Below are 25774 nucleotides of genomic sequence, written 5' to 3' on the forward strand. Positions count from 1 at the left end.
TCAGTCAGTTGAGCCTCCGACTTCGGCTCAGGTCATGATCTCATGGTTCGTGAGTTCGAGCCCCACGTCGGGCTCTGTGCTGACAGCTCAGAGCCCGGAGACTGCTTCGGATTCTGTGTCTCCCTCTCTCTGCCCCTTCCCCGCTCATGCTCTGTCTCTCTCCGTCTCTCAAAGATGAATAAACATTAAAAAAAAACAACAAAAAACCTATTATTCATTGTAGCCAAAAAGGGGAAATAACCTAAATGTCCATCAGCTGAAGAGTGGATAAACACAATGTGATGTTCCATTATATGCCATAATCAGCCACTACAGGGAATGAGATACTGGTTCATACTCTAGCAGGGATGAACCTTGAAAATACTAGGCTAAGTCAAAGACCCGAGTCACAAAAGGCTACTTCTTGTATGATTCTATTTGGATAAAAACTCCAGAAGAGACAAATCCATAGAGACGGAAAGCAGACTGCTTTCTGGAAGTAGAAAGTGACTGCTAATGGGTATAGGGGTTTCTATAAAAATGTTGATAAAAATGTCCTATAATTGTGGTGATAATTACACAACTGTGTGGATGTGCTAAAGGGTGAATTTCATGGTTTACAAACTTCATCTCAATAAAACTGTTATTCTAAAAGGTCTAAATGTAAGACCCTCCATAATCTAGTTGTGGATCAAAGAGTTTTAATAAAAATGCCATTTATAGGGGTACCTGGGTGGCTCAGTCAGTTGAGCATACATTTTTTTTGTTTATTTAGAGAGAGAGAGAGAGAGAGAGAGAGAGAGAGAGAACACAAATGGGGGAGGGGCAGAGAGAGGGAGACACAGAATCCGAAGCAGGCTTCAGGCTCTGAGCTATCAGCACAGAGCCCGACACAAGTATTGAAGACAGGAGCTGTGAGATCATGACCTGATGCTTAACCGGCTGAGATACCCAGGTGCCCCATCTCTCTCTCTTTTTTTTTTAATGTTTATTTATTTTTGAGGAGGGGGACAGAGAGAGAGGGAGACAGAAAATCCGAAGTGGGCTCTGTGCTGACAGCAGAGAGAGCAGAGAACTTGATGCAGGGCTCGAACTTACTAACCGTGAGATCATGACCCGAGCCTGATGCTTAACCGAATGAGCCACCCAGGTGCCCCAAGCATGGAACTTGTGATTTTGGCTCAGATCTTGACCTCACAGTTTGTGAGACTGAGCCCTGCATCAGGCTCTGTGCTGACAGCACGGAGCCTGCTTGGGATTCTCTCTCCCCCTCTCTGTTCCTCCCCTACTCGCGCTCTCCTTTTCTTTCTCTCAAAATAAACAAATTAACTTAAGAAACCCATTTATAATAATATCACGTGTAGGTATTGAACTCTTGAAATATGGCTAGTCTGAACTGAGATGTGTGTTATAAATGTAAAAACACTCAGTAGATTTCAAAATACAGAATTAAGAATGTAAAATATCAATGACTATATTGATGAAGTGCTGAAATACTAGTATTTTAGATATATGGGTTGAATAAAATTTCTTATTAAGATTAAAAAGAGGGCGCCTGGGTGGCGCAGTCGGTTAAGCGTCCGACTTCAGCCAGGTCACGATCTCGCGGTCCGTGAGTTCGAGCCCCGCGTCAGGCTCTGGGCTGATGGCTCAGAGCCTGGAGCCTGTTTCCGATTCTGTGTCTCCCTCTCTCTCTCTGCCCCTTCCCCATTCATGCTCTGTCTCTCTCTGTCCCAAAAATAAATAAACGTTGAAAAAAAAATTAAAAAAAAAAAAAAAGATTAAAAAGATTGTACGTGGGGCAGCTCCTCAAAAAATTAAATATAGAATTACCCTACCATCCAGGAATTTCACACTTAAAAGGGTATGTACTCCCAAAATTTGAAAGCAGGGACTCAGACATCTGAATGGCCATTTTCAGGTTAGCATAATTCACAATATCTAAAAGGTGGGAACAACACAAATGTCCATCTATGGATAAACAGATAAAGAAAATGTGATATATACAAGCAATAGACTGTTATTCAGCCTTAAAAAGGAAGGAAATTCTGACATATGCTCCAATATGGATAAAGCTTGAGGACATATGCTAACGTGATAGAAGTCAGTCACAACAGGATAAATATATGACTTCATTTACATGAGATCCTGGAGTAGTCAGACTCACACAGACAGAAAGTAGTATGGTGGGTGCCAGGGGCTGGGAAGGGAAGGGAACGGGGAGGTTAGTGTTGAATGGGTGCAGAATTTTAATTCAGGATTGTAAAAAAATTCTGGAGATGGATGATGGTGACAGTTGCACACAATGTGAATGAACATAATGCTAATCAACTGCACACTTAAAATGGCTAAAATAGGGGTGCCTGGCTGGCTCAGTCGGTAGAGCAAGAGAGTCTTGATCTTGGAGTTGTAAGTTCAAACCCCACATTGGGTATAGAGATTACTTAAACATAAAATCTTAAGGGGCGTCTGGGTGGCTCAGTCAGTTAAGCATCCGACTTTGGCTCAGGTCATGATCTCCGGGTTTGTGAGTTCGAGCCTCACGTTGAGCTCTGTGCTGACAGCTCAGAGCCTGGAGCCTGCTTTGGATTCTGTGTGTGTCTCTCTCGCTCTGCCCTTCCCCTGCTCATGCTTGGTCTCTCTCTGTCTCTCTCAAAAATAAACATTAAAAAAAAAAAAATTAAAAAAAATAAAATCTTAAAAAATGGCTAAAATAGTGACTTCTATGTTATGTATATTTTAGCACAATAAAAAAATAATATGACAAAAAAAATTAAAAAGAATTTTATGAGGGGAGGCAATGAAGGAGGAAAAAATCTTTTTTAATTTTATTTATTTATTTATTTTTTTTAAATTTTTTTTTTTTCAACGTTTATTTATTTTTGGGACAGAGAGAGACAGAGCATGAACGGGGGAGGGGCAGAGAGAGAGGGAGACACAGAATCGGAAACAGGCTCCAGGCTCTGAGCCATCAGCGCAGAGCCCGACGCGGGGCTCGAACTCACGGACCGCGAGATCGTGACCTGGCTGAAGTCGGACGCTTAACCGACTGCGCCACCCAGGCGCCCCAAATTTTTTTTATTTTTTAATGTTTATTTATTTTTGAGACAGAGAGAGTGCAAGAGAGGGAGGGGCAGAGAGAGGGAGACACAGAATGTGAAGCAGGCTCCAGGCTCTGAGCTGTCAGCACAGAGCCTGACACGGGGCTCGGACTCACAAACCACAAGATCACGACCTGAGCCAAAGTCAGACATTCAATCGAGTGAGTTGCCCGGGTGCCCCAAAGGGAAAAAAAAAAATCTTAGAACTCTGGCTAGGTGGTAATAACAAAAGGATGAAGAATTCTGAGGCAGAAGTGACAGCGTGCCAGGTCTAAGCCTAGGCCTCAGGAAGGCTGCCTTACGTGTCTCCGCGGCCTTCTGGGGCTTCTGCCACAGCCACGAGAACTGCTGGAGAAGTGCACAGGCCAGCTCGCTGTCCAAGGAGGATGACAGACATGTGAGCCAGCCCCAACCCCAGCCTTGCAGCCTACAGCAGAGACCAGGCAGCCCAGGTCAGCCAACCCCCGGCCTACCCACAACACAAGAGCGAGCCCAGGGGTGGGGGGAAGGGGGAGATGAGCTGAGCTGAGCCCCGGCCGACCTGCAGGTCTGTAAGAATAAATGATTGTTTCTTTAAGCTACTGTGGTTTGTTACAAAGTGTGACTGTAGTCATATTTAATGATATACCTTTCTTCAGAGATTCTGAGAGGTGTTCCTTTTTTTTTAATGTTTATTTTTGAGCTGGTGGGGGGGACAGCGTGTGCAGGACAGCGGCAGAGAGAGAGGGAGACAGAAGATCTGAAGCTGACTCCAAGCTGACAGCAGACAGCCCGATGTGGGGCTCGAACCCATGAACCATGAGACCATGACCTGAGCTGAAGTTATACACTTAACCGAATGAACCACCCAGGCGCCCCTGAGAGCTATTCTTCTTTTTCTTTTTATATTTTATTCATTTTTTGAGAGAGAGAGACAGAGAGAGAGACAGAGGCAGAGACAGAGCACAAGTGGGGGAGGGGTAGAGAGAGAGGGAGACACAGAATCCAAAGCAGGCTCCAGGCTCTGAGCCGTCAGCACAGTCAGATGCAGGGCTCGAACCCACAAACTGTGAGATCATGACCTGAGCCAAAGTCAGTTGCTTAACCGACTGAGCCACCCAGGCACCCCTGAGAGCTGTTCTTCTTAAAGACAATTCCTCTTTCTTTATTTTTTGTTTTTGTTTCTTAAGTAGTCTCCAGGCCCAGTGTTGGGCTTGACCTCACAACCCTGAGATCAAGAGCTGCATGCTCTACCAACTGGGCCAGCCAGGCACTGCTGATTCCTTTTTCTGTACAAAAGGACAATTTGTCATTTTAGTCATCCTTGTCCCTCACCTGGAAATAGGCCGAGTTTATAGAGATCAGTTCGCTAAAGCTCTGTTTCTGGTTCTATCCAGCATATTTGCTGTGTGGTCTTTGGCAACTTATCATACACACCCTTCAATATCCCCAGTAACAAAACTACCATGAAAACACAGAACTGCACAGCATACGGTATGTTAACACGTTTACTTGCTTGTCAGCCCCTGTCCACGACAAAACAATGGGGCTCATGTGAATTCCAAAGCTGCCACTGGACGCTAGACTAACTCATGGGAGCGGTTCCACTTCTCCCTTTCATAAGCATTCTCTGAACAGCAAAGGCTGTGACCTACAGCCTTATTTCCATGTTTAAAACCCTCCTGGGCGGGGTGGGAGGGGGACGCCTGGGTGGTTCAGTCTGACTTTGGCTCAGGTCATGATCTTGTGGTTTACGGGTTTGAGCCTCATGTCAGGCTCTGTGCTGACAGCTCAGAGCCTGGAGCCTGCTTTGTGGATTCTGTGTCTCCCTCTCTCTCTGCCCCTCCCCTGCTCATACTCTCTCTCTCTCTCTCTCTCTCTCTCTCTCTCTCTCTCTCTCAAAAATAAATAAAACATTAAAAAAACATTTAAACAACCCCCTCGGAAAGACCCGCATGAGCAGCAATGCATAGCTTTCCTAGAGTCTGCAAATGACCAACTTCAATGTGAAAGGCTTACCACCTCACTGGAGTAGAGGGAGGAACACAGACAAGTTGATATCATCCTTTATTTCTAACAGACTTGAATGAAGTATAAGTTCTACCAAGGCAAGAGGTTACACCAGATCAGTAGAAGTCAGGCTTCCTCTAAGTGGACGGTGGGCAGGAAGTAGACTTATTTTGGAATGATTTTAGGAAATGCTGCTTTCCATCCATGGACAGTAGACATAGGACTTCAGTTCTCAAAAGAAAGCTCAGACTAAAATATATGCTCAAGAAGAACTTAAAATCAATTTATGGATTAGATGGTCATGTCTGGTTAATGTAGGAAATGAATGTTGGATTATACCTAATATTTAAGATTATCATATATGATAGTAATTAGCTTCTCTCTACCCACCGAATAGTAGAATGGATGAGCCAATTCAATACAGCAGTTCCTAGGTCTTGATACATTGGCTTATCTTCCCAAAAAGAGGACCAAATTACATTAAGGATTTTGATAGATTTAGAGCACAATTACAATAATAAATCTCTCACACACACAACACACATATATATACACAGATACTTAGACATCCATCCATTATAGTGGCCTTTCTGTCATGCAAAAGCTAATATGACAAAAGACAGGGCTGAGAAGTACGAAAGTAAACCATAAGGAATATTCTGGGAAGATCCTCCACCCCCTTCCATCCTCCACCTGCAATTATTTTGACTCTCCCCCACCCCCTTTTCCTGGGCGCCAATCTTCATCAGCTCTCATTTCCAATATCAGTGACAAGAGAAGTGGGAAGGAAAATGTCAGGATACGCTTATAAAAGTACCAGGGGTCCGGGTGTTTCCTGTGCCCTCCCTCCGCTAAGGCCCCAGTCCTCACCTTTGAAAAGAGGCTGAAGCACCCCAGGCGGCTCACGATGCAGTAAACTTCAGGGAGACGCTTCCCTTTGCCACCAGGCTTTTTGGGGTGAAACACAAGGAAATCATGAGTGTTAGCACTTCAGAGAAGAGAACCCAAACATTTTTAAGTGCATATCATGTGCCAGATGTTTCCACACACGGAACCTTTTGAAAACGCACTGAGGTAAGTAGTTACCCATACCCCATTTTATAAGTGGGAAGCACTTCTGGCCATGTAGTATATATATTTTTCTTCTCTTGAAGGGACCAAATTGAGGGTGTTGTGCATACAGGAGGCACTCAAAATGGCCCACGGAGCCATAAAGGAAGAAGGCTAAACTTGTTCACCCAGATCCCTGTGGTTCCTCTTAAGGAGTTACCTTGAAACCACATGTTGCTTATTAGAATGATAATTCCAAGTCAGAAATCATTCCTGAAAAATCTTTTTGGAAACTGCCTTTTAAGCTAATTTTCAAACCAAAATGAAAATCAATCTTACTATGGTCATAGTAATTTTATCAAGAAAACTTATTATCCCACTGAACTTTTTATTTTTTTCCCACTTAACTTTTTAAATTGCTACCCATACTTTTTATTCACTATTAATTCAACAAATAATTACTGAATATACCTTCTGTATGCTGTGCATTATTCTTGACTCTAAATTATATCAGCTTATTTCAAAGACTCAAATATACTCAGAGGCAAACGATTTGCTTCTACTAAAGATTTTCAAAAGAATGAGTCTCAAAAAGACAAGCTCTGAAATGGGTTAGCATGGTCATTTCATTGGAATCCAATCCTGACTTAAAAAAATTTTTTAATGTTTTTATTTTAGAGAGAGAGACAGAGCATGAGTGGGGGAGGTACAGAGAGAGAGAGGGAGAGACACAGAATCCAAAGCAGGCTCCAGGCTCTGAGCTATCAGCACAAAGCCTGACATGGGGCTTGAACTCATGGATGGTGAGATCACGGCCTGAGCCGAAGTTGGATGCTTAACCGACTGAGCCACCCAGGAGCCCCTGAAGAACACACTCTTGAATGATCTGCATCATGAACAAGAGAACTACCTTTCTTTGGCCCTTAACAGGCATTATGAATGTGCACTATAAGCTCTCTGGGTCTGTGTAGCATGTTTTATTAGAAAGGACATTTGGCTTAAAGAGAGAAAGGCCTTTCATTTGACAAGGAAAATAATGGAGCAAGTATTTTCTTCTTAAAGGAGACAGAACTGTTGTTCCCTTCTACCCATGAGACTTAGGTGATTCCCCCAAATCTTCCATGTTTTTAACTCCTCTGATTAACCTGTCACACTTCCCGCCTCTTCTCCTGCAGACTGAGAGCTGAATGTACTAACCAGCAGTCTTCGGCAGTAACCGAACCTTCTGCTCCCATCTTCTCCAGTTAAGACAAATGAGAAGGTTTCACTGTGGTTGGGGAAACAAAAGTGCATTACAAAGCAGAACACAACCAAAGACACCAGGCAGTGAGCAATCACAGGGACCTGCCTGTGTCTGTCCTGCCCGTCCATCTCTGTGCAGGGACTCTGTGCACCTGTAGTTTTGGGGTCTGTGTCAGGGAGAGGGAGACCCAAAGTGCCAGTGCACCCTGAGAGGAATGAGGGATTTTTCTTCACCCTGAGCTCTCAGAGCATTCTATCACCTGAACTGTCCCATTGCCCGAAACACAGCAGTCACCGATGGAGAATCTATCGTGACTCCTGCCCCCAGTGAGGTCCAGGAGGAGATGGCCTTTGCTGTCCTAGGGATGTGACTCAGTAAAGGAGCAGCTGAAGACTGGGGCAGTTCTGTGCCCCCCTTGGAAGTGCCCCTCGGGTGACCCTCCCTGAGAACTGTCTCTTCAGAGCCAACCGGAAGCTCAGACTGCCCTTAGAGACTGCTGGGCCAACTTCAAGGAACACGGCGTCCCTCAAACACAGAGTATGCGGCCTACTGAGTTTGGTCAATTGTTAACACATTCGATAACAAAAATTTTGGTATGTAACAATGTGGGTTAAAGCAGAAATGTAAACCTGTCACAGTCCGAGTAACAGCTGGATGGGCTATTAAAGAAATGTTTCCAGGGACAAGGGACAAGGGACAAGGAAAGGGTGATGGGTAATGTTTCTCTAGCATCTCCTAGACCAAGAACTATGTTTGCCCTTCACAGAGGCTTATAAACCAAACGTATGCCCACGTTCAGTGGGCATGCTTAGCAAGGTGATTCGTATCTTCTAAAAGATACCCGTTTTAAAACACGGTGGGGAAAACCTCTAGCCTGGGGCCCATTGGGATCGCTTAATGGTAGGATTGAATTATGACATCTGCCATCTCTGACGCCCTCCCTGGTTCTTGCCTTAGCTTTTCGGGGTGGGGAAGGGAGACACCAGCACATACCTGGTAAATTGCTGGACAGGAGTCCAATCCTTGGCATCAGGGAAACAGAATTGGGGGATGGCCTTCAGCTGGTCCTCAGCCTCTCTCATGAACTTGAAAGACCTTTCCAACTGCAGGGAAAAGGGTGAGAGAAGGTTGGGGAATAAACCCCAGCATGGTGGAGAGAGAGGCAGATGTTTGGCAAGGCCACATCTTCCACCTTCCCACAGTGGAGACCACCACCTTAACCTTGGGAAGGGTTTGCAGCTCAGTCTGCTGGGGGGCCTTTTTTCCCCAGGGCACTGTCAACTCTAGTCTCATGGGGCAAGTCAGGAGAAAAAAACTGGTCTGTTTTAGAGAAATATCTTTGATGTTTAACATTCTGGAATATAACTATTTTAATCAACTAGGAAAAAGTGTCATAGCAATCCCCTTCAACTAGGAGACTCATGAATCTGCAGGACAGAGCCTCAAATCTGGTCTTCCAACTTCTGGGCCCAAGAAAGCCTCGATCCATGCAAAGACATTTTTTTTTTTTTTTAACGTTTTTTATTTTTGAGACAGAGAGAGACAGAGCATGAACCGGGGAGGGGCAGAGAGAGAGGGAGACACAGAATCGGAAGCAGGCTCCAGGCTCTGAGCCATCAGCCCAGAGCCCGATGCGGGGCTCGAACTCACGGACCATGAGATCGTGACCTGAGCTGAAGTCGGACACTTAACCAACTGAGCCACCCAGGTGCCCCATGCAAAGACATTTTATGACACTTCTTAGTGAATACATCCAGTCAAATTATATTATACTGTAAACTTCAATGAATTTCAATGACCTTCAATGTCAGAATCAAAAGGAAACTAGACATCATCAAGTGTGACATCCTTTTTTTTTACTTTTTTTTTTTTTTTTACTGTTTATTTTTGAGAGAGAGAGAGAGAGAGAGAGAGAGAGAGAGAGAGAGCATGAGGGGGCAGGGGCAGAGAGAGAGAGGGAGACACAGAATCCAAAGCAGGCTCCAGCTCTGAGCTAATAGCACAGAGCTAACAGCTATATGGGGCTCGAACCCACAAACCATGGGATCATGATCTGAGCTGAAGTTGGACGTTTAACTGACTGAGCCACCAGGCACTCCATGACATTCTTATCTAAGAGATAAGGAAATAAACCCTAATGTGTTAAGTGACTTGCCCATGATCACACAACTTGTGTGGAATCTAGCTAGGAATCTTTTTTTTTTTTTTTTTTTAATTTTTTTAAATGCTTATTTCTGAAAGAGAGAGAGAGACAGAGTGTGTGTGTGTGGGGGGGGGGGGGGTGGGCAAAGAGAGAGAGGGAGAGACAGAATCTGAAGCAGGATCCAGGCTATGAGCTGTCAGCATAAAGCCTGACAGGGGGCTTGAACCCAAGAACTGTGAGATCCATGACCTGAGCTGAAGTTGGACGCTTAACCGACTGAGCCACCCAGGTGCCCCAGGAATCTTAATCTCTAGTCTCTCAGTCTCTGTCTCTCTCTGCTTTATCTGACATCATAGACTGGATGAATATCCTCTTGTTAAAAAACAGAACAAATTAAGGGCGCCTGGGTGGCTCAGTCAGTTAAGCGTACAACTTCGGCTTCGTCGTTTGTCAGTTTGGGCTCCGTGTCAGGTTCTGTGCTGACAGCTCAGAGCCTGGGGCCTGCTTAAGATTCTGTATCTCCCTCTCTCTCTGCCCCTCCCCTGCTTGTGTTTTGTCTCTCAAAAATGAAAAAACATTAAAAATATATAAAAAAAACAAACTAGAAAAATAAAACCTACTTCTAGTATGATTCCCCTTGGGCTAGAGCAAATATAATTAAAGTTGCTACTAATATTAATGGTTGAGACAACTATCAGTGAATGAAACACAGCCACCATTTATAGACCTAAAGCCAGTCATTAATTGTCCTTTGGTTTTTGTTCTTCAGAATCAATAGTCACTACTGAGAGAATAATGGTTCCCTCTTCCATCCATGATGAAACATAACAAACGAGATTCCAGCTTGTCCAGGAGCAGTTCTTGAGTTGATAATTCACTAGCTCAGACCATTGCCAAAGCATTAATTTTGGCTACCCTTGGATAATCTCACAGAGAGGCAAATACCTGCTGGGTGTAGTTGCTGGAAGGGGTCATTAATCATCACAGAGTGAAGGCCCATAAACTCCAAAGAATACAAAAGGAAAGAACAATGACATTTTTCCACAGTGGAAACCCTTAGAGAACTAAAGAGTAGGCCTTGTAGGGAGGCGAGTTCCAGCACTTTTTGACTTGGCCCATCCTTGTGGATGCGCCCACCCTCAGATCACATGCACAACACACATACGTGTGTACACACATGTACCTACACATGTTGTCATCAACATAGGCGTTATCAACCCATATGTGTACATGGGTGCTCTTACATGCACACAAGCTCATTTATGGGAAGTGAGACATAAAGAGGTCTCTCACAAATACAAGCGATCATAAATGGCTGGAAAATATCCCAGTCTGCATGAACTGTCATAAAGATAATTACATGATATCAAGCATTTTAATGGAACATGGCAGGCATGATCTCTAGTGTGCAAGTATGGAGGGGAAATCTTGGTCAAGGTGACCCTAGAAGTGGGGGATAAAAACCATAAGAAAAAGTTAGAAGGGAGGAGAAAGGAGGAAGCAAAGGCAAGAAGATATAAAATAGCCTGATCTGTAAAAATGCATGCACAGAATGATCACACAGCATTCAAAATAGAAATGTAAAGAAACACTGGCAACAAGATACATTTCCAGCAGAAAGAGACTGGTTAAATAGGGCATACCCACATAACAAAGCTTTATATAATTAAAAACATGTTTTAGAATTTATAGGAAATATGTTTATAAATAATGGTACATTTAGAAAACACGATGCAAAGATTATACAACGTACAATATCAATTTTGTTAGAAAATTACACTATGAGAGGGGTTCTGGGTGGCTCAGTAGGTTAAGTGTCTGACATCAGCTCAGGTTATGATCTCGTGGTTTGTGAGTTCGAGCCCCACGTGGGGCTCTGTGCTGACAGCTCAGAGCCTGGAGCCTGTTTCACATTCTGTGTCTACCTCTTTCTCTCTCTGCCCCTCCCCTGCTCATGCTCTGTCTCTCTGTCTCAAAAATAAACTTTAACAAATTTTAAAAAATGAAAAAAAAAGAAAGAAAATTACACTATGAGAAAAGTCTGGGAGGAAACATAACAAAATGCTAACAGCAATGATCTCTGTGGAGTGGGATTATAGAGGACTTTTTCTTGATACATTTCCAGATTGGTCCCCTTTCCAACAATGACTATACATGTTTCCGCTCAAAAGTTTTATGTGGATGTCTAGGAGCCTGGGGATTCCAGGTTGGAAACTATAAGCATTCAATAGTTATAGTGATTCAATCATTAATTCATGAATTAAGGCCTTTATTCCTGAAACACTGATTAAATATTGCCACGAGTACAACACTGTGCTAGGCCCCGAGGGAAGTAAACAGGATAAAAGAACAGTCCTCTGTGCCTGGGTGCTTGCTCCGTGTGGGCCTCAACGAAATGTGGGCATACTCATAGCTTTGGGGTTTTCTGGACACCATCCCTGGAGGTCAGCTGGACGCAGGTGAACAGAGCCAGTCCGGAGGGCCGGTGCCCATGATTTCCTTCAGTGATACCTAGTTTCCGTCCTAAACTCCAAGGACCTGATTACTGCACTGGACCACAGTGGACAGGACAGAAGGAAGCTGGCCCAGAATAGATGCTGGGATTATGCTTGGGCAGTGGCAGCAGAAGGAGGCCCTCAGGGGACCAGGACACATCCTCCCTCCCCTCTTCCTGTCTCTGAACACCTTCATTGTCTGAAGGCCACGTACAGTGTCACATTCTGCCTCATGAGTCTTTGTATGCTTATCTTATGACCTCCTGTCAGAGTGTAAGCTCCTTAAGGACGGAAAACATATTCTGCTCATCTTTATAACAGTAGGGCCAAGCAGAAAACAGCTTGAATGTAATAGGGTCTCAGTAAATTCTGGGTGGACTGAATTGAAATGTGGTGGAACCCATTTAACAGTGATGTCAAAGACTAAGAACAATATATATATATATATATTATTGGCCATGCTATTTTAGGCTTTATTGAGTGCCAGTGCATTTTGGGTACCTGATTTAATGTATGGTAAAGCCACATCCACACAGCCGCGAACCATGTTAGACTTAGAACGGGATCCTAGCACACCTGGTGCACACCCAGAGGTGCACAGCACACGCACAGATGTTCAGCAAACACACACTCCCAGGGGACAGTCATGTGGCTGATGGGAAAGAGGCTTCTAGGATAGCGTGGGGAGAGATGTGGCTGCATAGGGAGACAGGGAGGACGAAGAAGCTGGTAGGGACAGCACAGTGACCACAGGAAGTGAGTCAGTGTTTTTGTCCATACTTGTGAGTCTCTGAATCTCCCACCTCTTGGGACCTCCCAAGTTCTCCAGCAGCAGCTTTTTGCATTTGATATACCCTAGTTACGACCCGCGTTCAAGATTCCAGACACCAAGCGCTCCTCAGACTCCCACACCTCCCGGAAACCACGAATACCAGCACGAAGTTGGCAAGAACGCCACAGTCCCCTGGCAGGCCACAGAGGCCGGGCCCATACCTTGAGAGGGAACTGCTGGGTGAGTTCTGGCACATACGCAGCCCCGGCCTGCTTCTTATGCAGTGACACGACCACAAAGTACTCGAACAGCTGCCTCTGCTGGTACTCCATGAGCTCCCGGTCAAGGGATGGGTATCTCGGAGCCTGCTTCAGGCGTGACTTCACATTGACCAGGCGCTGACTGTGAGCTAGGGGGACAGGGACAGTGAGTGCCAGCGTGCCACTGTCTTCCCAACGAGGCACTGCACGGGGCTGTGACAGCCTGTGTGTTCCTTCCAATCCTAAAAAAGTGTTCCCGCATTTAACAAATTAGCTCAGAGCCCTTTGTTTGGGGTCCCTGCCAACTTCAGGGCGAGCCACACTGGATAGGCCACCCGGCTCGTGGGGGGCGCAGAAGCCCGGGACGCGGGGGCTCTGCTCAGCCATGGGTCTGTTGTGTGGACTTGGTGCAGTGGTTTGAGTAATCTTTGCGTCCCTCTGTCAGATGGGGTGGGGGACGCTGACTCCTCCCCTCACTTATTCCCTTCATCTTCCAGTTTGTGGGATGTGACACAATCCAGACCACAAGGCTTTTGGAGCGGGGAACTTTGTGAACATCTGTGTGACAGAACAGGCAGAGACATGACTAACTCAGAGCTCCCACCCACCTTCCCTCCTGCCATCATTCTATGTGATGGAAACGGACTTGCTTCATTCTTGAGGTGGGCCGGGGAGCAGGTGGGCATGAGAGGTGAATGAGGCAGGGATGCCAAGCAGACCGGTCCCCATCACCTCCCTCAGCAGCCCTGGGCTATGGCTTTCTTTGGCTTCCCTCCACCCCGGGTCTGAGAAATTGTGGAAAACTCACTAAAGCCTACACCGAAGTCAATGAATTTAGATCTACAGAGACCAATTACTTCAGTGACTTCATTTGGAAGACGAGGAATAGAGGCCCTGAGATCTTAAGTGATTTCCTCCTGATCTTACAGCAACTTTCATGGGAGTGGGACAAGAGCCCAGGTGCCTGGAGTCCCAGGCCAGCAGTGGAAAACACCGATAACGGAAAGGCATAGGAATGGGGGCCACTGCAGTGGTATCCACCCTGGATCTCTGGAGCCACAGGCTCAGTGACCGAACAGGTCCTACCTGGTCATGCTCAGGACTGACCGGCCCCTGAGCAACCCTGTGGGTCCCCTGTCCCCTCACATTCATGCCTTTCCCAACCAGCTCGTGCGAGGACACTCTGTCCTGTCTCCCACGTTAAGCAGGAAACGCCACAGCCATCTGCATGCGCCCTGTACACCACCTGCTCTTCTCACCTTTCAGTTTCTCCTCGGTGTCGCTGTCAGACTCACTGTTCTCATCTGTCACTGGACAGAAAAACAACAAACAAACAAAAAACGGCAATAGAAGAAAATTGCATGTGTGAGTTTTTCTAACACAGGAAACTTTTTCCATGCAGTCACGTAAATCCAAGATTTCTACTTCAGAGGGGCTATTTTCTTTTTGTCAATTTAAATGTCATGGACAAACTATGTCTTTGTCCAACTAAATGTACTTCCACGTGAATGCGGCTCTAGTTCAGATGGTACCTATATCAAAACAATACAGCCAAAGAGACTGGCTCCTTGTATGTGTGCTAAGCAAAGAGAACTGCTCCCATGGTGAGCTCAGAGCATGCGGCACTGGGCTGACTTGATGGGTGGACAGTCAAAGGACCACGGGACAGGCCACCAGGCTGAGGTCTTTCCTGGGTCCTCGCTGTCCTGTGGACAACAGGAGATTCTTACAAAGGGCTGACTTGTTCTCATCTTTGGTGAGCCAGCTCTGAACCACAGGAAGCCTCTTTTAGGAAGAATCTGTTTTCAGATTGATGGGGCGCGAGTGATGGTGGCAGGGGGTCATACCTTTTCCTGAGTTGCTCTCTGTTGACTGGGACAGCCTCTTCACACGTTTCTTTCCTCTTCGGGCCTCGTAAATGGCATTGATTCGCAATACCAACTGCCAGACACCGGGAGAAGAAAAGCCAGTGTTAGTGGCTTCCTCTCCATGTGCAGCTGGGATTCCTTTGCTGCTCGTTCTCTTCCAGGACGACGGAAGGCCGGGAAAGGAGGAGGGAGGGGCTGCTTTCCACGGGCCCGCTGGCATCTCTCAATTACTCCTTTCTACCAGACAGGAACAGGACTGTCGAGGACAGTAAAGGAGGCCGCCAGCCTCCCTGATGTATGAACAGGGGAGGTCTGAATATACTAACACATCCAGCTGAGACACAGGGAGGCAATTTCATTGGCTAATTGTGCGACAGTCGCTCCCCCTTCGATGCTGCGATGTCACTGTGATTTGGGAGCAGTCTTTGTGCCCCCCGGGGTGGGGGGCAGTGGTGGGGGAAGAAAAGGGAAGAGACAGCAAAAATAAAAAGCTTCCCGGGCAGGGCCCGTTTTGTAGGAAGCACGCCAAAGACTGTGTGAGCAGCTGTGGGCAGCAAGCGGGCAGGGATTACAGCAGCTTTCGAGTTCTAGCTCAGGGCTGCATAGCCATGCCCTGCACCCCGCATACCACCCTTCCTGCGGAGGAATGCTCATCCACACTTGTAAGGCCTTCCATGATCTCTCTTACCGCTCGGCAGGCACCACTACTGAGCAGCACATTTTCCAGGCTGACTCTAGCAGACCCATCGGGCGACTGAAGCCCTGGGTCGCTTCCCACCAGGCTTTACGGCACCTGCAAATTTCACCAGTGGAAGCCTCCTGGGCTCCACCTGGTTGCGAGGAAGGGAAGTCTACCTGTGTATAGTCAAGGCAAACCAACTGGTGAATTTATTATTTTTTTTAAGTTTATTTTCCCTAGTAATCTCTACACCCAACCTGGGGCTTGAACCCATTACCCTGAGATCAAGAGCCACACGTTCTTCTGACTGAGTTGGCTCGGTACTCCCCAACTGGTGATTTTATTTTATTTTGTTTTTATTAAAAAAAAATTTTTTTAATGTTTATTTTTGAGAGAGAGAGAGAGAGAGAGAGAGAGAGAGAGAGAGCTTAAGAGGGGAAGGGCCAGAGAGAGAGGGAGACACAGAATCTGAAACAGATTCCAGGCTCTGAGCTGTCAGCACAGAGCCCCATGCGGGGCTCGAACTCACGAACCGTGAGATCATGACCTGAGTCGAAGTCGGACGGTCAACTGACTGAGCCACCCCGGCGCCACCCCCCCCCTCCACGCCCCAACTGGTGATTTTAAAGGGAAGCTGTGTTTATAAGCTGCCTTGAAAAGTTTTATATTCTTTTTTGCACTGGAAGAACTGGAGAGAGGATGTGCTATGATGAACTGGGTGATGGGCATGCAGGTGGGCACAGTGGGTTAGCTGTTGCCAATCCCCATCTCTGCCCTCCGTCCCTCTGTCCCACTCCCTGAAGCAGCTCAGCAGCTCCTCTCCACAAGCTGGAGTGCTGGACCACCAATGGAGGAAGGTGGCTCATTCTCCAGGTCTCCTTGTGGCGGGCCTGGGCCCCGGCCCCTCAGCTCTGCAGACTGTTAGGACACTGCCCTGCCACATCTTTGCACACCTGCACACTCTGGGTCCTGCGAGGTGGCCCAACACTGGCCTTGACAGCTCTCTTGGTGAATTCCTCATTCCTAACCCTGTCCTGGCTTTGCCTTGACCTGAATGAGGTCTCTGCCTTCACCGCCTAATCCCTGCAGTGTGGCTTATTTATATTTGTTCTTATGAAGCAGCCATTTGCTTCAGAGCTCAGACCCATGAAATGGCACTTGCTGGTTTTCACACATGTTCTAACCACTGGAATATTAATGCTAGCCCCATTTCCTATGGAATAAGACAATGCATAAATGAGATGCTAGTATTATTCACAATAGCCAGGAAGTGAAAACATCCAAATGTCGATCAAGGGATGAATGGATAAACCAAATGTGGTACGTACAATGGAATATTATTCAGCCTTCAAAAGGAAGGGAGTTTGGGCACATGCTCGAACATAAATGAAACTTGAGGATGTTATGCTAAGTGAAATAAGTCAGTCACAAAAGGATAAAGATTGTAAGATTCTACTTACGTAAGGTTCCTAGAATAGGCTAATTTGTACAGACAGAAAGCAGAAGAACAGTGGTTGCCAGAGGCTGGGGGGGAGGGTGGAATGGGGAGTTAGTGTTTCACGGGTACAGAGTTTCTATTTGGGGAGATGGAAAGTTCTGTAGATGGATGGTGGTGATGGTTGTATAACAGTGTGAATGTACTATTTTATTTTTTTAATGTTTTTTTTTTTGAGGGAGAGGGAGACAGAGCATGAGTGGGGGAGGGGCAGGCCAAGTGCCTGTGCACTGTGTAAGTGCCGGTGACACTTCCATTTCAGGCAGTATCTTAACATGGAACGAACTGCTGCATTTGCAAATTAAACACATACACAGCGGCAGCACTAGCCCTGCTTTCCCTCCACCTCTACTTTCATAAGATGCACACATGCATTCTCTTTCCCTCAGTCTCAAAAAACCTTTAAAAAATATTAGAAGCGCCTGGGTGGCTCAGTCGGTTGAGTGTCTGACTCTTGATTTCAGCTCAGGTCTTGGTCCCAGGGTTGTGGTATTGAGCCCCACAAAGGGCTCTGCACTGAGCATGGGGCCTGCTTAGGATTCTCCCTCTCCCTCTACTCCTCTCCCCGACTTGTGTTCTCTTTCTCAAATTAAAAAAAATGGGCGCCTGGGTGGCTCAGTCGGTTAAGCGTCCGACTTTGGCTCGGGTCATGATCTCGCAGTTAGTGGGTTGGAGCCTCACGTCGGGCTCTGTGCTAACAGCCCGGGGCCTGGAGCCTGCTTTGGATTCTGTGTCTCCCTCTCTCTCTACCTCTTGCCCGCTCACGCTCTCTCTCAAAAATAAACATTAAAAACAAAAAAAAAATTTTAAACAATTTTTTTCTAATAATTAAATAAAAGATATTAAAATAGTACATGGAGGGGTGATGGGTAAAAGGACAGGGGTAGAAGACAGGTTAAATGCTTGGTAAGAAAATCATGTACTCAAACTTAGAGTTGTGTTAAAGCTCTTTTAACCCAACACGTAATTCATTTGACTATCTCTGTTTCATTTGTTAAAATAATGGTAAGGCTGTCAGTACAGATGTGAACGGTCACTTTTAATTATTCTGCAAATGTAGGATTTTGATATTTCAGAGGCCTGTGAACAGTCCCAGAAAAAGCAGAAGGGGAGTTAAGGGAGGGCCCAGAGATGCCACACTTTGGGGGCCCCGGAGCAGCTATCACGATAGCACAGGACAGTGACTGTGGAAGGCAGTCGACGGGACGCCCGGGAGTGAGTCTGTGCTGAAAGAGACTGGGTCCCTGTGTTAGTGGAGCTCATTCAGCAAACATCAAATAATCCGTATGCAACCTGCACCACACTCTGGGCAGGACAAGGCCCAACAAGGAGAGCAGAAGAAGGAGGAGGCCTGGCTCCACCCTGGCCCCTCCAGTTGCCCTCTGTCAGCAAGATGTCTTCTCCCCTGTTCCACCTACAACCCCCTCCTACCAGGCTGTGGGTTTTAGTCTTTTCTCAATCACCTGAACTTACTGGCTGCCCTTACTCTTCAGAACGCACTCTGATTGTCAAGGTGACTTCACTTCACTTGAATGAGAATGTTGGGAACGGGTGTGGTAGGGGTGAAATTATGGCTCAAAATACTGATTAACCAAACTGTCAGGAGGAACCAGCTTGTAAATGTCCCATGACTTTCAGGTCAATGCATCACTTTGAGAAATCTGATGAAACCTATAGACCATCTTCTCCCTCTTCCATCTATCCGCCCAAAACTCTCCACACAAAATTTTACATGATATTGTTGGTTTCATGACTTCTAAATCCCATCCATCCATCCATGTATTCTGAAATGAGGAGTTCCTGCTCTAAAAGTTCTCATAGGAAGTTGGTACCCAAGTGGCCAGTGAAGAGGGACCAGCACAGCAGGGCTGGAGCTGAGGAAAGGGAAACATCCTTTGATGTTTTACCTTTCCGGTTGAAAAGAGGCAGCAAAGGGGCACCTGGGTGGCTCAGTCAGTGAAGCGTGACTCTTGATTTCGGCTCAGGTCATGATCTCACGGTTGTGAGACTGAACCCAGCATTGGGCTTGTGCTGGGCGTGGAGCCTATTGGGGATTATCTCCCTCTGCTTCTCCCCTGCTCGGGTTCTCTCTCTCTCAAAGAAAAGAGCCAGGAAAGATATATTTTTGACAAGTGCTGGCCCAGAGCACAGGCTTCACACGATGCCACCTCTGTAGCTGGTGTTCACCAAAGTCTGAGTCACAGCACAAGGAACGGAGCTCTGCTTTTTGAGGCCCTTGGAGGAGGGGCATTGGAAATGTGGTGTGGAATCACAAGCAGAGCTGAGGCTGGGAGAGGAAGGGCTAAGAGGAAGGCTACAGGACCACAGTAACTATCATGACAAAGGCTCAGACACTCCAGCCTGCTGCCTGGCCTGTGATGAGGCAGGCAGAAGACGGCCGAGTGTTCAGTTCTCTGCCCAGATTCCTCTGCAGCCCTCCTTTGCAGGAAAGGGGACCTATCTGCACACGAAGTTTGCTGCAAGCCTTACCTTGGGTATCTTTCTCTTCTTCCTGCCATTCTGCGGATCTCCAAGGTTAAAGAAAGTGTCATCAGGGCTGCTGGGGGTGGAGGGGGGGCTGATTTTGGAAGGGGACCCATATCCATCCCGACTCAGCTTCCTAGTGTCCAGCAGTTTGAAGTTCCTTCTCTCTGAATTTTGCCGGAAAAAAGCAGGTTTGGACAATGACTGCTGGGAGGGGAAAGGAGAAAAGAAGAGCAAATAAATACAAAGGGACTAACTGGGAGATGGCTGGGGGTGCCAGTGATACAGACCATGAGATGGAGAGGGAAAGCTGGTGTCTGTTCCCAGGGTAGGCTGAGTCTGTCTGCATGAAGATGACAAAGGACGCACACCCAATCCAGTCTCCTTTTAGACAAGCGGGAGTACCCTGGCTCTCTTACCTGTACAAATCAGGAGCTCAGCCAACTAACACCCACCGGACTGGGAGTCAGAAGACCTAAGCCTGGTTTTGACCCCTGCCCGCTGGTAAGCTGAGGACCTCCTATACAAGGAGCTTCACTTCCTAAGCCTCGGGGTCTTATCTCTAAAAATGAGCTGCTTTAAGGTCAAAAGTAAAAAAGCAAAAAACCCCAAAACCAAAAACCCTGCAACTTACAGATCTTCTTTTTCTTTTTTATATACCACCAATTTTTAAATATGTATTAGGAAGGTTGCGGAAGAGATGTGGTTAACCCTGGTGTTGGGTCGCTGGTCTGTGGGCTCCACAGGCCCTGGTCCATGCTGTCTGGTCCCCCTCTGCCATCTTGTACTGATTTAAAATTAACTCCCCTAGGGGCGCCTGGGTGGCTCAGTCGGTTAAGCGTCTGACTTCGGCTCAGGTCATGATCTCGTGGTCCGTGAGTTCGAGCCCCGCGTCGGGCTCTGTGCTGACAGCTCAGAGCCTGGAGCCTGTTTCAGATTCTGTGTCTCCCTCTCTCTGACCCTCCCCGGTTCATGCCCTGTCTCTCTCTGTCTCAAAAATAAATAAACGTTAAAAAAAAAAATTAAAAAAAAATAAAATAAAATTAACTCCCCTAGCGGTGCCTGGGTGGCCCAGTGGGTTAAAATTAACTCCCTCTAGAACTCATTTTTGTAACACATAAATTAATGAAAAGGCAAACAGGCAAAAAGATAGGGATGAAAAATTTATAAAATAAAGAAAGACAATGATGCTTAGATATGGAAAACGATTCTTAGCTTTACTCATAAGAGAAAAGAAAATGAAAACTCCATCAAAGAGACATTTTTCCCTCTAAGATTAGCGAAGATAAATTTGGTAACTCACCGGAGTTATTGGTGAGTCCCGTTCACACTTTCGAACACTGCTGGTGGGACTAGAAATTGGTATAATTCTATGGAGGGCGATGGAGCAGTGTCAACGAAATTACAAATGCACATGCTGCTTCACCCAGTAATTCCATCTCCAGGAATGGGCCCTACCCATATACCCAGACCTGGGCAAAGTTATACTGTACGAGGCAAGCTATACTGTGCAAACCGTATTGTACCCTGTGAGATGGCTTGTAAAATACAAGTACACAAAATACTGGAAACGATGTCCATCAGCAGAAGCTGGTCAAATAAAATCTGGTACATCTACAGAATGGAATACGATGCACGTGTAAGAAAAATCTTAATGTACTCATATGGAAAGTTCTCTCAGATGTATATATGTATATATTTTTTAATGTTTTACTTATTTTGGGGAGACAGAGAGAGAGAGAGGGACAGAGTACGAGCGGGGGAAGGGCAGAGAGAGAGGGAGACACAGAATCCACGAAGCACGTTCCAGGCTTTGAGCTGTCAGCACAGAGCCTGACGTGGGGCTTGAGATCATGACCTGAGCCAAAGTCGGACGCTCAACTGACTGAGCCACCCAGACGCCCCGGATGTCTGTTGTTAAAGCATGAAAAGCAAAGTGTAGAAAAGTTGGCATAACATGCTGATGTGTGTGTGTTTTAAGGAGCTACCCTGCTGGTGTATGCAGAGGAGAGTTCTGAAGGACACATCAGAAACTAACAGTGGTTCTTCTGGGGGACAGAGATGGAGGGCCAGGGGCCAGAGGAAGACTTTTCACTGTACACCTTTAATACTCCTCAAAGTTTAAGCCATACGAATATATTAACACTGAAATAAGAGATACTAATAAAATTTAAAAACTACTTGGACTATCTTCTTTCTAAAGGTACTTCCAGGATGCACACTGTATTATAATTATAGCTGCAAAGTCTGTTTTTAAAAATGAATTAATGAGTTAATGCATTTGATGGGCTAAAGGTATATAAAGTACCTAGCAAAATACCTGATACACTATAGTTTTTCTCATTTTTTCATACTTTAATATGCTAACTGCTTTTTTCTTTAGTATATTGTTTATGTTGCCTATTTATCTTTTGAGTTCCTAGTATTTTTCTTATTAATTTGGAAGAACTCTTTATGTAGAGCAGATATGAACTATTTGTCAGTTTTGTTGTGTGTTTTTTCCATGTTTTTTTTTAAGATCATGTGAAATCTTCGTATATGAAAATCTGTTCATCTTTTCCTTTGTGAATGATTTACATCTTGCCTCTCTTTGCCTAGAAAGTCTATATATTTTTAGAGGTTTAATACATATTTAATTCCATTTTCTTGTGGATTTTCTTAGCTTATTTCGAACATTTTTTTAATGTTTTATTTTTGAGAGAGAAAACACGAGCGAGGGAGGGACAGAGAGAGGGGGACAGATGATCTGAAGTAGGCTATGCATTGAGACCAGCAAGCCTGATGTGGGGCTCGAACTCATAAACTGCAAGATTGTGACCTGGGCTGAAGTCAGACACTCAACTGACTGAGCCACCCAGGTGCCCCTTAACATATTTTATTTATTAATCCATCAGTCATTTATTTTATTGCATGTTAGTCTAAAGTGATTTTTTTCCCCCAAAGCTACCTTATCTCTATTCCATTTGATAAATAAGTCTTTCTTTTCCTATCAGATTACAAGGCAACATTTATTATATCTTAAACTCTTACAGAATCATCTTATTTTGTTCCATCGATTTCTCTATTCTTGTTTAGTTCCACATAGTATGTAACAATAACTCCAGAACCTTTTCTTTTTGAAGATTTCTAGGAATAAAGACTCCTAGTCTTCCCAAGTGGCCTGCTGCAATGTTTGTATCACGAGTCTATAGGCAGCAATCAATCGCTTAGCACCACAAGCCCTGAGCAGAAAAAGCCAGTGTGGTTTGCTCACTATGCGCATCTTCATAATTAAACCAGCACATAAAGAAGGAATAGCTAGAAGCTTTCTTAGAGACCAAATTCCATCTGCAGTGAAATCCAAGGAAATGGCCCCAATTCTTTCCCTGTATTAGAATCACGTATCACATTGTTGGCAAAAAGCAGGCATCTGTTTTTATTAGACTTTTAGGTATGAGAGTGTTTGTTCAAAGATTTGACCGATAAGGAAGTCTGAGAAGAAAGAAAACAGAACGGAATCAGAACATGGTACGCAACTCTCTAAAGGGTGTCAAGAGACCTGGGGGAGGCTGCGTGGGCTGCATCTCCCCGTGGTGACAGCATCTCCCCGTGGTGACACTGCCAGGGAAAGGGGCCCCGGTGTGCCCTCCAGAGCACCCAGAATCAGCCCCCAAATGTCCAGGGAGCTTTCATGAGGGGGTGGAGTTTCAGCTGCTACTTAACTGAGAAGAGGACCTAGTGGGCTCTGGGGTAGAGCGTTTTCAAGTAGATAGCACAATCTGAGAAGAGGCATAGCGGTGAGGAAGAGCAAATTAGACCAGAGAGAGTCTTCATGGCTTAGAGTGAGTACAGCCAAAGAGATGGGAGAGATCACACACCAATGAGGACATCAAATCATCTGTGGAAGGCTTTTGAAGGTAAGGGTATGACTCTTGGACTTAGCAGGGGGTGGCAAGCCTTTTCTTAAAGGCCAGACGGTAAATATTTTAGGCTTTGTCACGACTACTAGACTCTGCCACCGCAGTGCAAAAGCAGTCATACCAAATATGTGCATGAATGAGCGTGGCTGTTACAGAAAAACTTTATTTACAAAATCAGTCAACCAGCAGAAGTTGGTCAAACCTGAACGATAGTATAAAAGAATAGATACTATAGGACCCCAGGGGTGATTATATCAGGCTGTGGCCCAGATAAGATTCCCGCTTTTGATCAGAAAGCCTCACTCGGGGCGTGTGGATGGTTCAGTCAGTTGGGCGTTTGACTCTCGATTTCGGCTTGGCGTGGGTCATGGTCTTGTGGTTTGTGAGTTTGAGACTCTGCCCTGTGTTTGGCTCTGGGCTGACAGTGTGGAGCCTGCTTGGGATTCTCTCTCTCTCTTCTCTCTGTCTCCCCCTGCTTGCTCTCTCTCTCAAAATAAACTTAGAAAAGAAAGAAAGAAAGCCTCACACCAATGTGCTCTGATGGTAATATGCCTAATTCCATTGTGTCTATGGAATAACCTCTAGGGAGGGGCCCAGCTGTTGCAGAGGCACACAGAATGGACCTAGCAAAAGATCTGTGGTGTCCAAAAAAGAAAAGCAGGCAAGAACTCTCTGTGGAAACTTCATGAGTTATTTTGGGGGACCAAGTGTGATGGGCCCTGGCCAGGGGACTTCTTGGTGGGGAAGAGGGGTGGCAAGGAAACTGCATGCCTCCCTAAAGGGAGCTGACCTGGACTCAAGCCAGGGCTCATTCACCCTTCTTGTCTGCGAATGGTGGCTGGTGGCTTAACTCCTTCCTGTCCTCTCTTGTCCCTCTCTTACTGCCTCAGAAGACAGTGATGTAAGAAGACTGAAAGGGCCCTTGATACCAAATATCCCATCTCTTCCTAACCTAACTTAACCTCATTCCTGGTCTCTTTTATAGAGGCCTCCTCTAAGGACTTAGATGTCATTCTCACAAACATGTCCGTTAGCTCATATATACCCACAGGTGCATATCTTTCCATGAATGCATAAACACTTCCTTAAATATACACACACAGAAGTACATAGGAAAGCAAACACGCATATTTTAACAATTGGGACATTATACAAAGTGATGACATTACATTTAAACAATGGAATGCCGGGGCGCCTGGGTGGCGCAGTCGGTTAAGCGTCCGACTTCAGCCAGGTCACGATCTCGCAGTCCGTGAGTTCGAGCCCCGCATCAGGCTCTGGGCTGATGGCTCAGAGCCGGGAGCCTGTTTCCGATTCTGTGTCTCCCTCTCTCTCTGCCCCTCCCCCGTTCATGCTCTGTCTCTCTCTGTCCCAAAAATAAATAAACGTTGAAAAAAAAAAAATTTAAACAATGGAATGCCAGGCAGACAACAAACATTGTTTTTAAAAGGAAATTAATGATGTGGGGAAATACTCAGGATAAAGGCCAGCAACAGTATATAGACATCATCCCAAATCTTTTTTATGTACACACACACACACACACACACACACACACGCGCGCGCGCTAACAATCTATTAAAGAAAAATAAAAATCCCCGATTATGGATGAGTTTTATATTCTTCATTACACTTTTCAGTATTTAAGAAAATTTTGGATGGCTCAGTCATTAATCTGACTTCGGCTCAGGTCATGATCTCAGGTTCATGAGCTCAAGCTCAGCTTAGGGTAAAACGTGAGCCCAGCTTCAGGTGAGCCCTGCTTCTCACTGTCTCCCTCACCCATACCCACACCCAACTCCTCCTCTGCCCCTCCTGGGATATTCTCTCTCTCTCTCTCTCTCTCTCTCTGCCCCTTGCTCACTTGCACCCTCTCTCTCTTTCTCTCAAAAAAAATTAAAAAAAATTTTTTTAATGCTTATTTATTTTTGAGAAAGAGAGAGCATGATGGGCAGAGGGCAGAGAGAGAGGGAGACACAAAATCCAAAGCAGGCTCCAGGCTGAGCTGTCAGCACAGAGCCCAGCGTGAGGCCTGAACTCATGAACTATGAGATCATGACCTGAGCTGAAGTCGGGTGCGCAACTGATTGAGCCACCCAGGCGCACCCCGCCCCCCCCCCCCGCCAAAAACTTTTTTTGTGATGAGAATGTTCTGTTTTTAGGAAATGAAGTTTTTTTTTTTATTAAAAATTTTTTTTTCAACGTTTATTTATTTTTGGGGCAGAGAGAGAGCATGAACGGGAGAGGCGCAGAGAGAGAGGGAGACACAGAATCGGAAACAGGCTCCAGGCTCCGAGCCATCCGCCCAGAGCCTGAC

At 45.8% G+C, this 25774-nt stretch overlaps 1 protein-coding gene across 5 annotated transcripts in view; it reads right to left on the reverse strand.

Annotated features, from left to right (window-relative positions):
- The window catches only part of DENND2A (DENN domain containing 2A), a 102796-nt gene that overhangs the window by 25325 nt on the left and 51697 nt on the right, over window positions 1-25774 (reverse strand). For 3 of the 5 annotated variants that reach the window (XM_047849246.1, XM_047849244.1, XM_047849248.1), the window contains 7 exons: window positions 19565-19765; window positions 14880-14973; window positions 14292-14342; window positions 12994-13181; window positions 8356-8465; window positions 7317-7386; window positions 5940-6017 (listed from right to left, as the gene is read on the reverse strand). In XM_047849246.1, coding sequence (XP_047705202.1) covers window positions 5940-6017; window positions 7317-7386; window positions 8356-8465; window positions 12994-13181; window positions 14292-14342; window positions 14880-14973; window positions 19565-19765 — 792 coding nt within the window. The remainder of the gene's footprint in view (window positions 1-5939; window positions 6018-7316; window positions 7387-8355; window positions 8466-12993; window positions 13182-14291; window positions 14343-14879; window positions 14974-19564; window positions 19766-25774) is intronic. The other 2 variants (XM_047849245.1, XM_047849247.1) reach the window with 2 other exon arrangements.

Source organism: Prionailurus viverrinus, chromosome A2, assembly GCF_022837055.1.
Source record: "Prionailurus viverrinus isolate Anna chromosome A2, UM_Priviv_1.0, whole genome shotgun sequence".
NCBI lineage: Eukaryota > Metazoa > Chordata > Mammalia > Carnivora > Felidae > Prionailurus > Prionailurus viverrinus.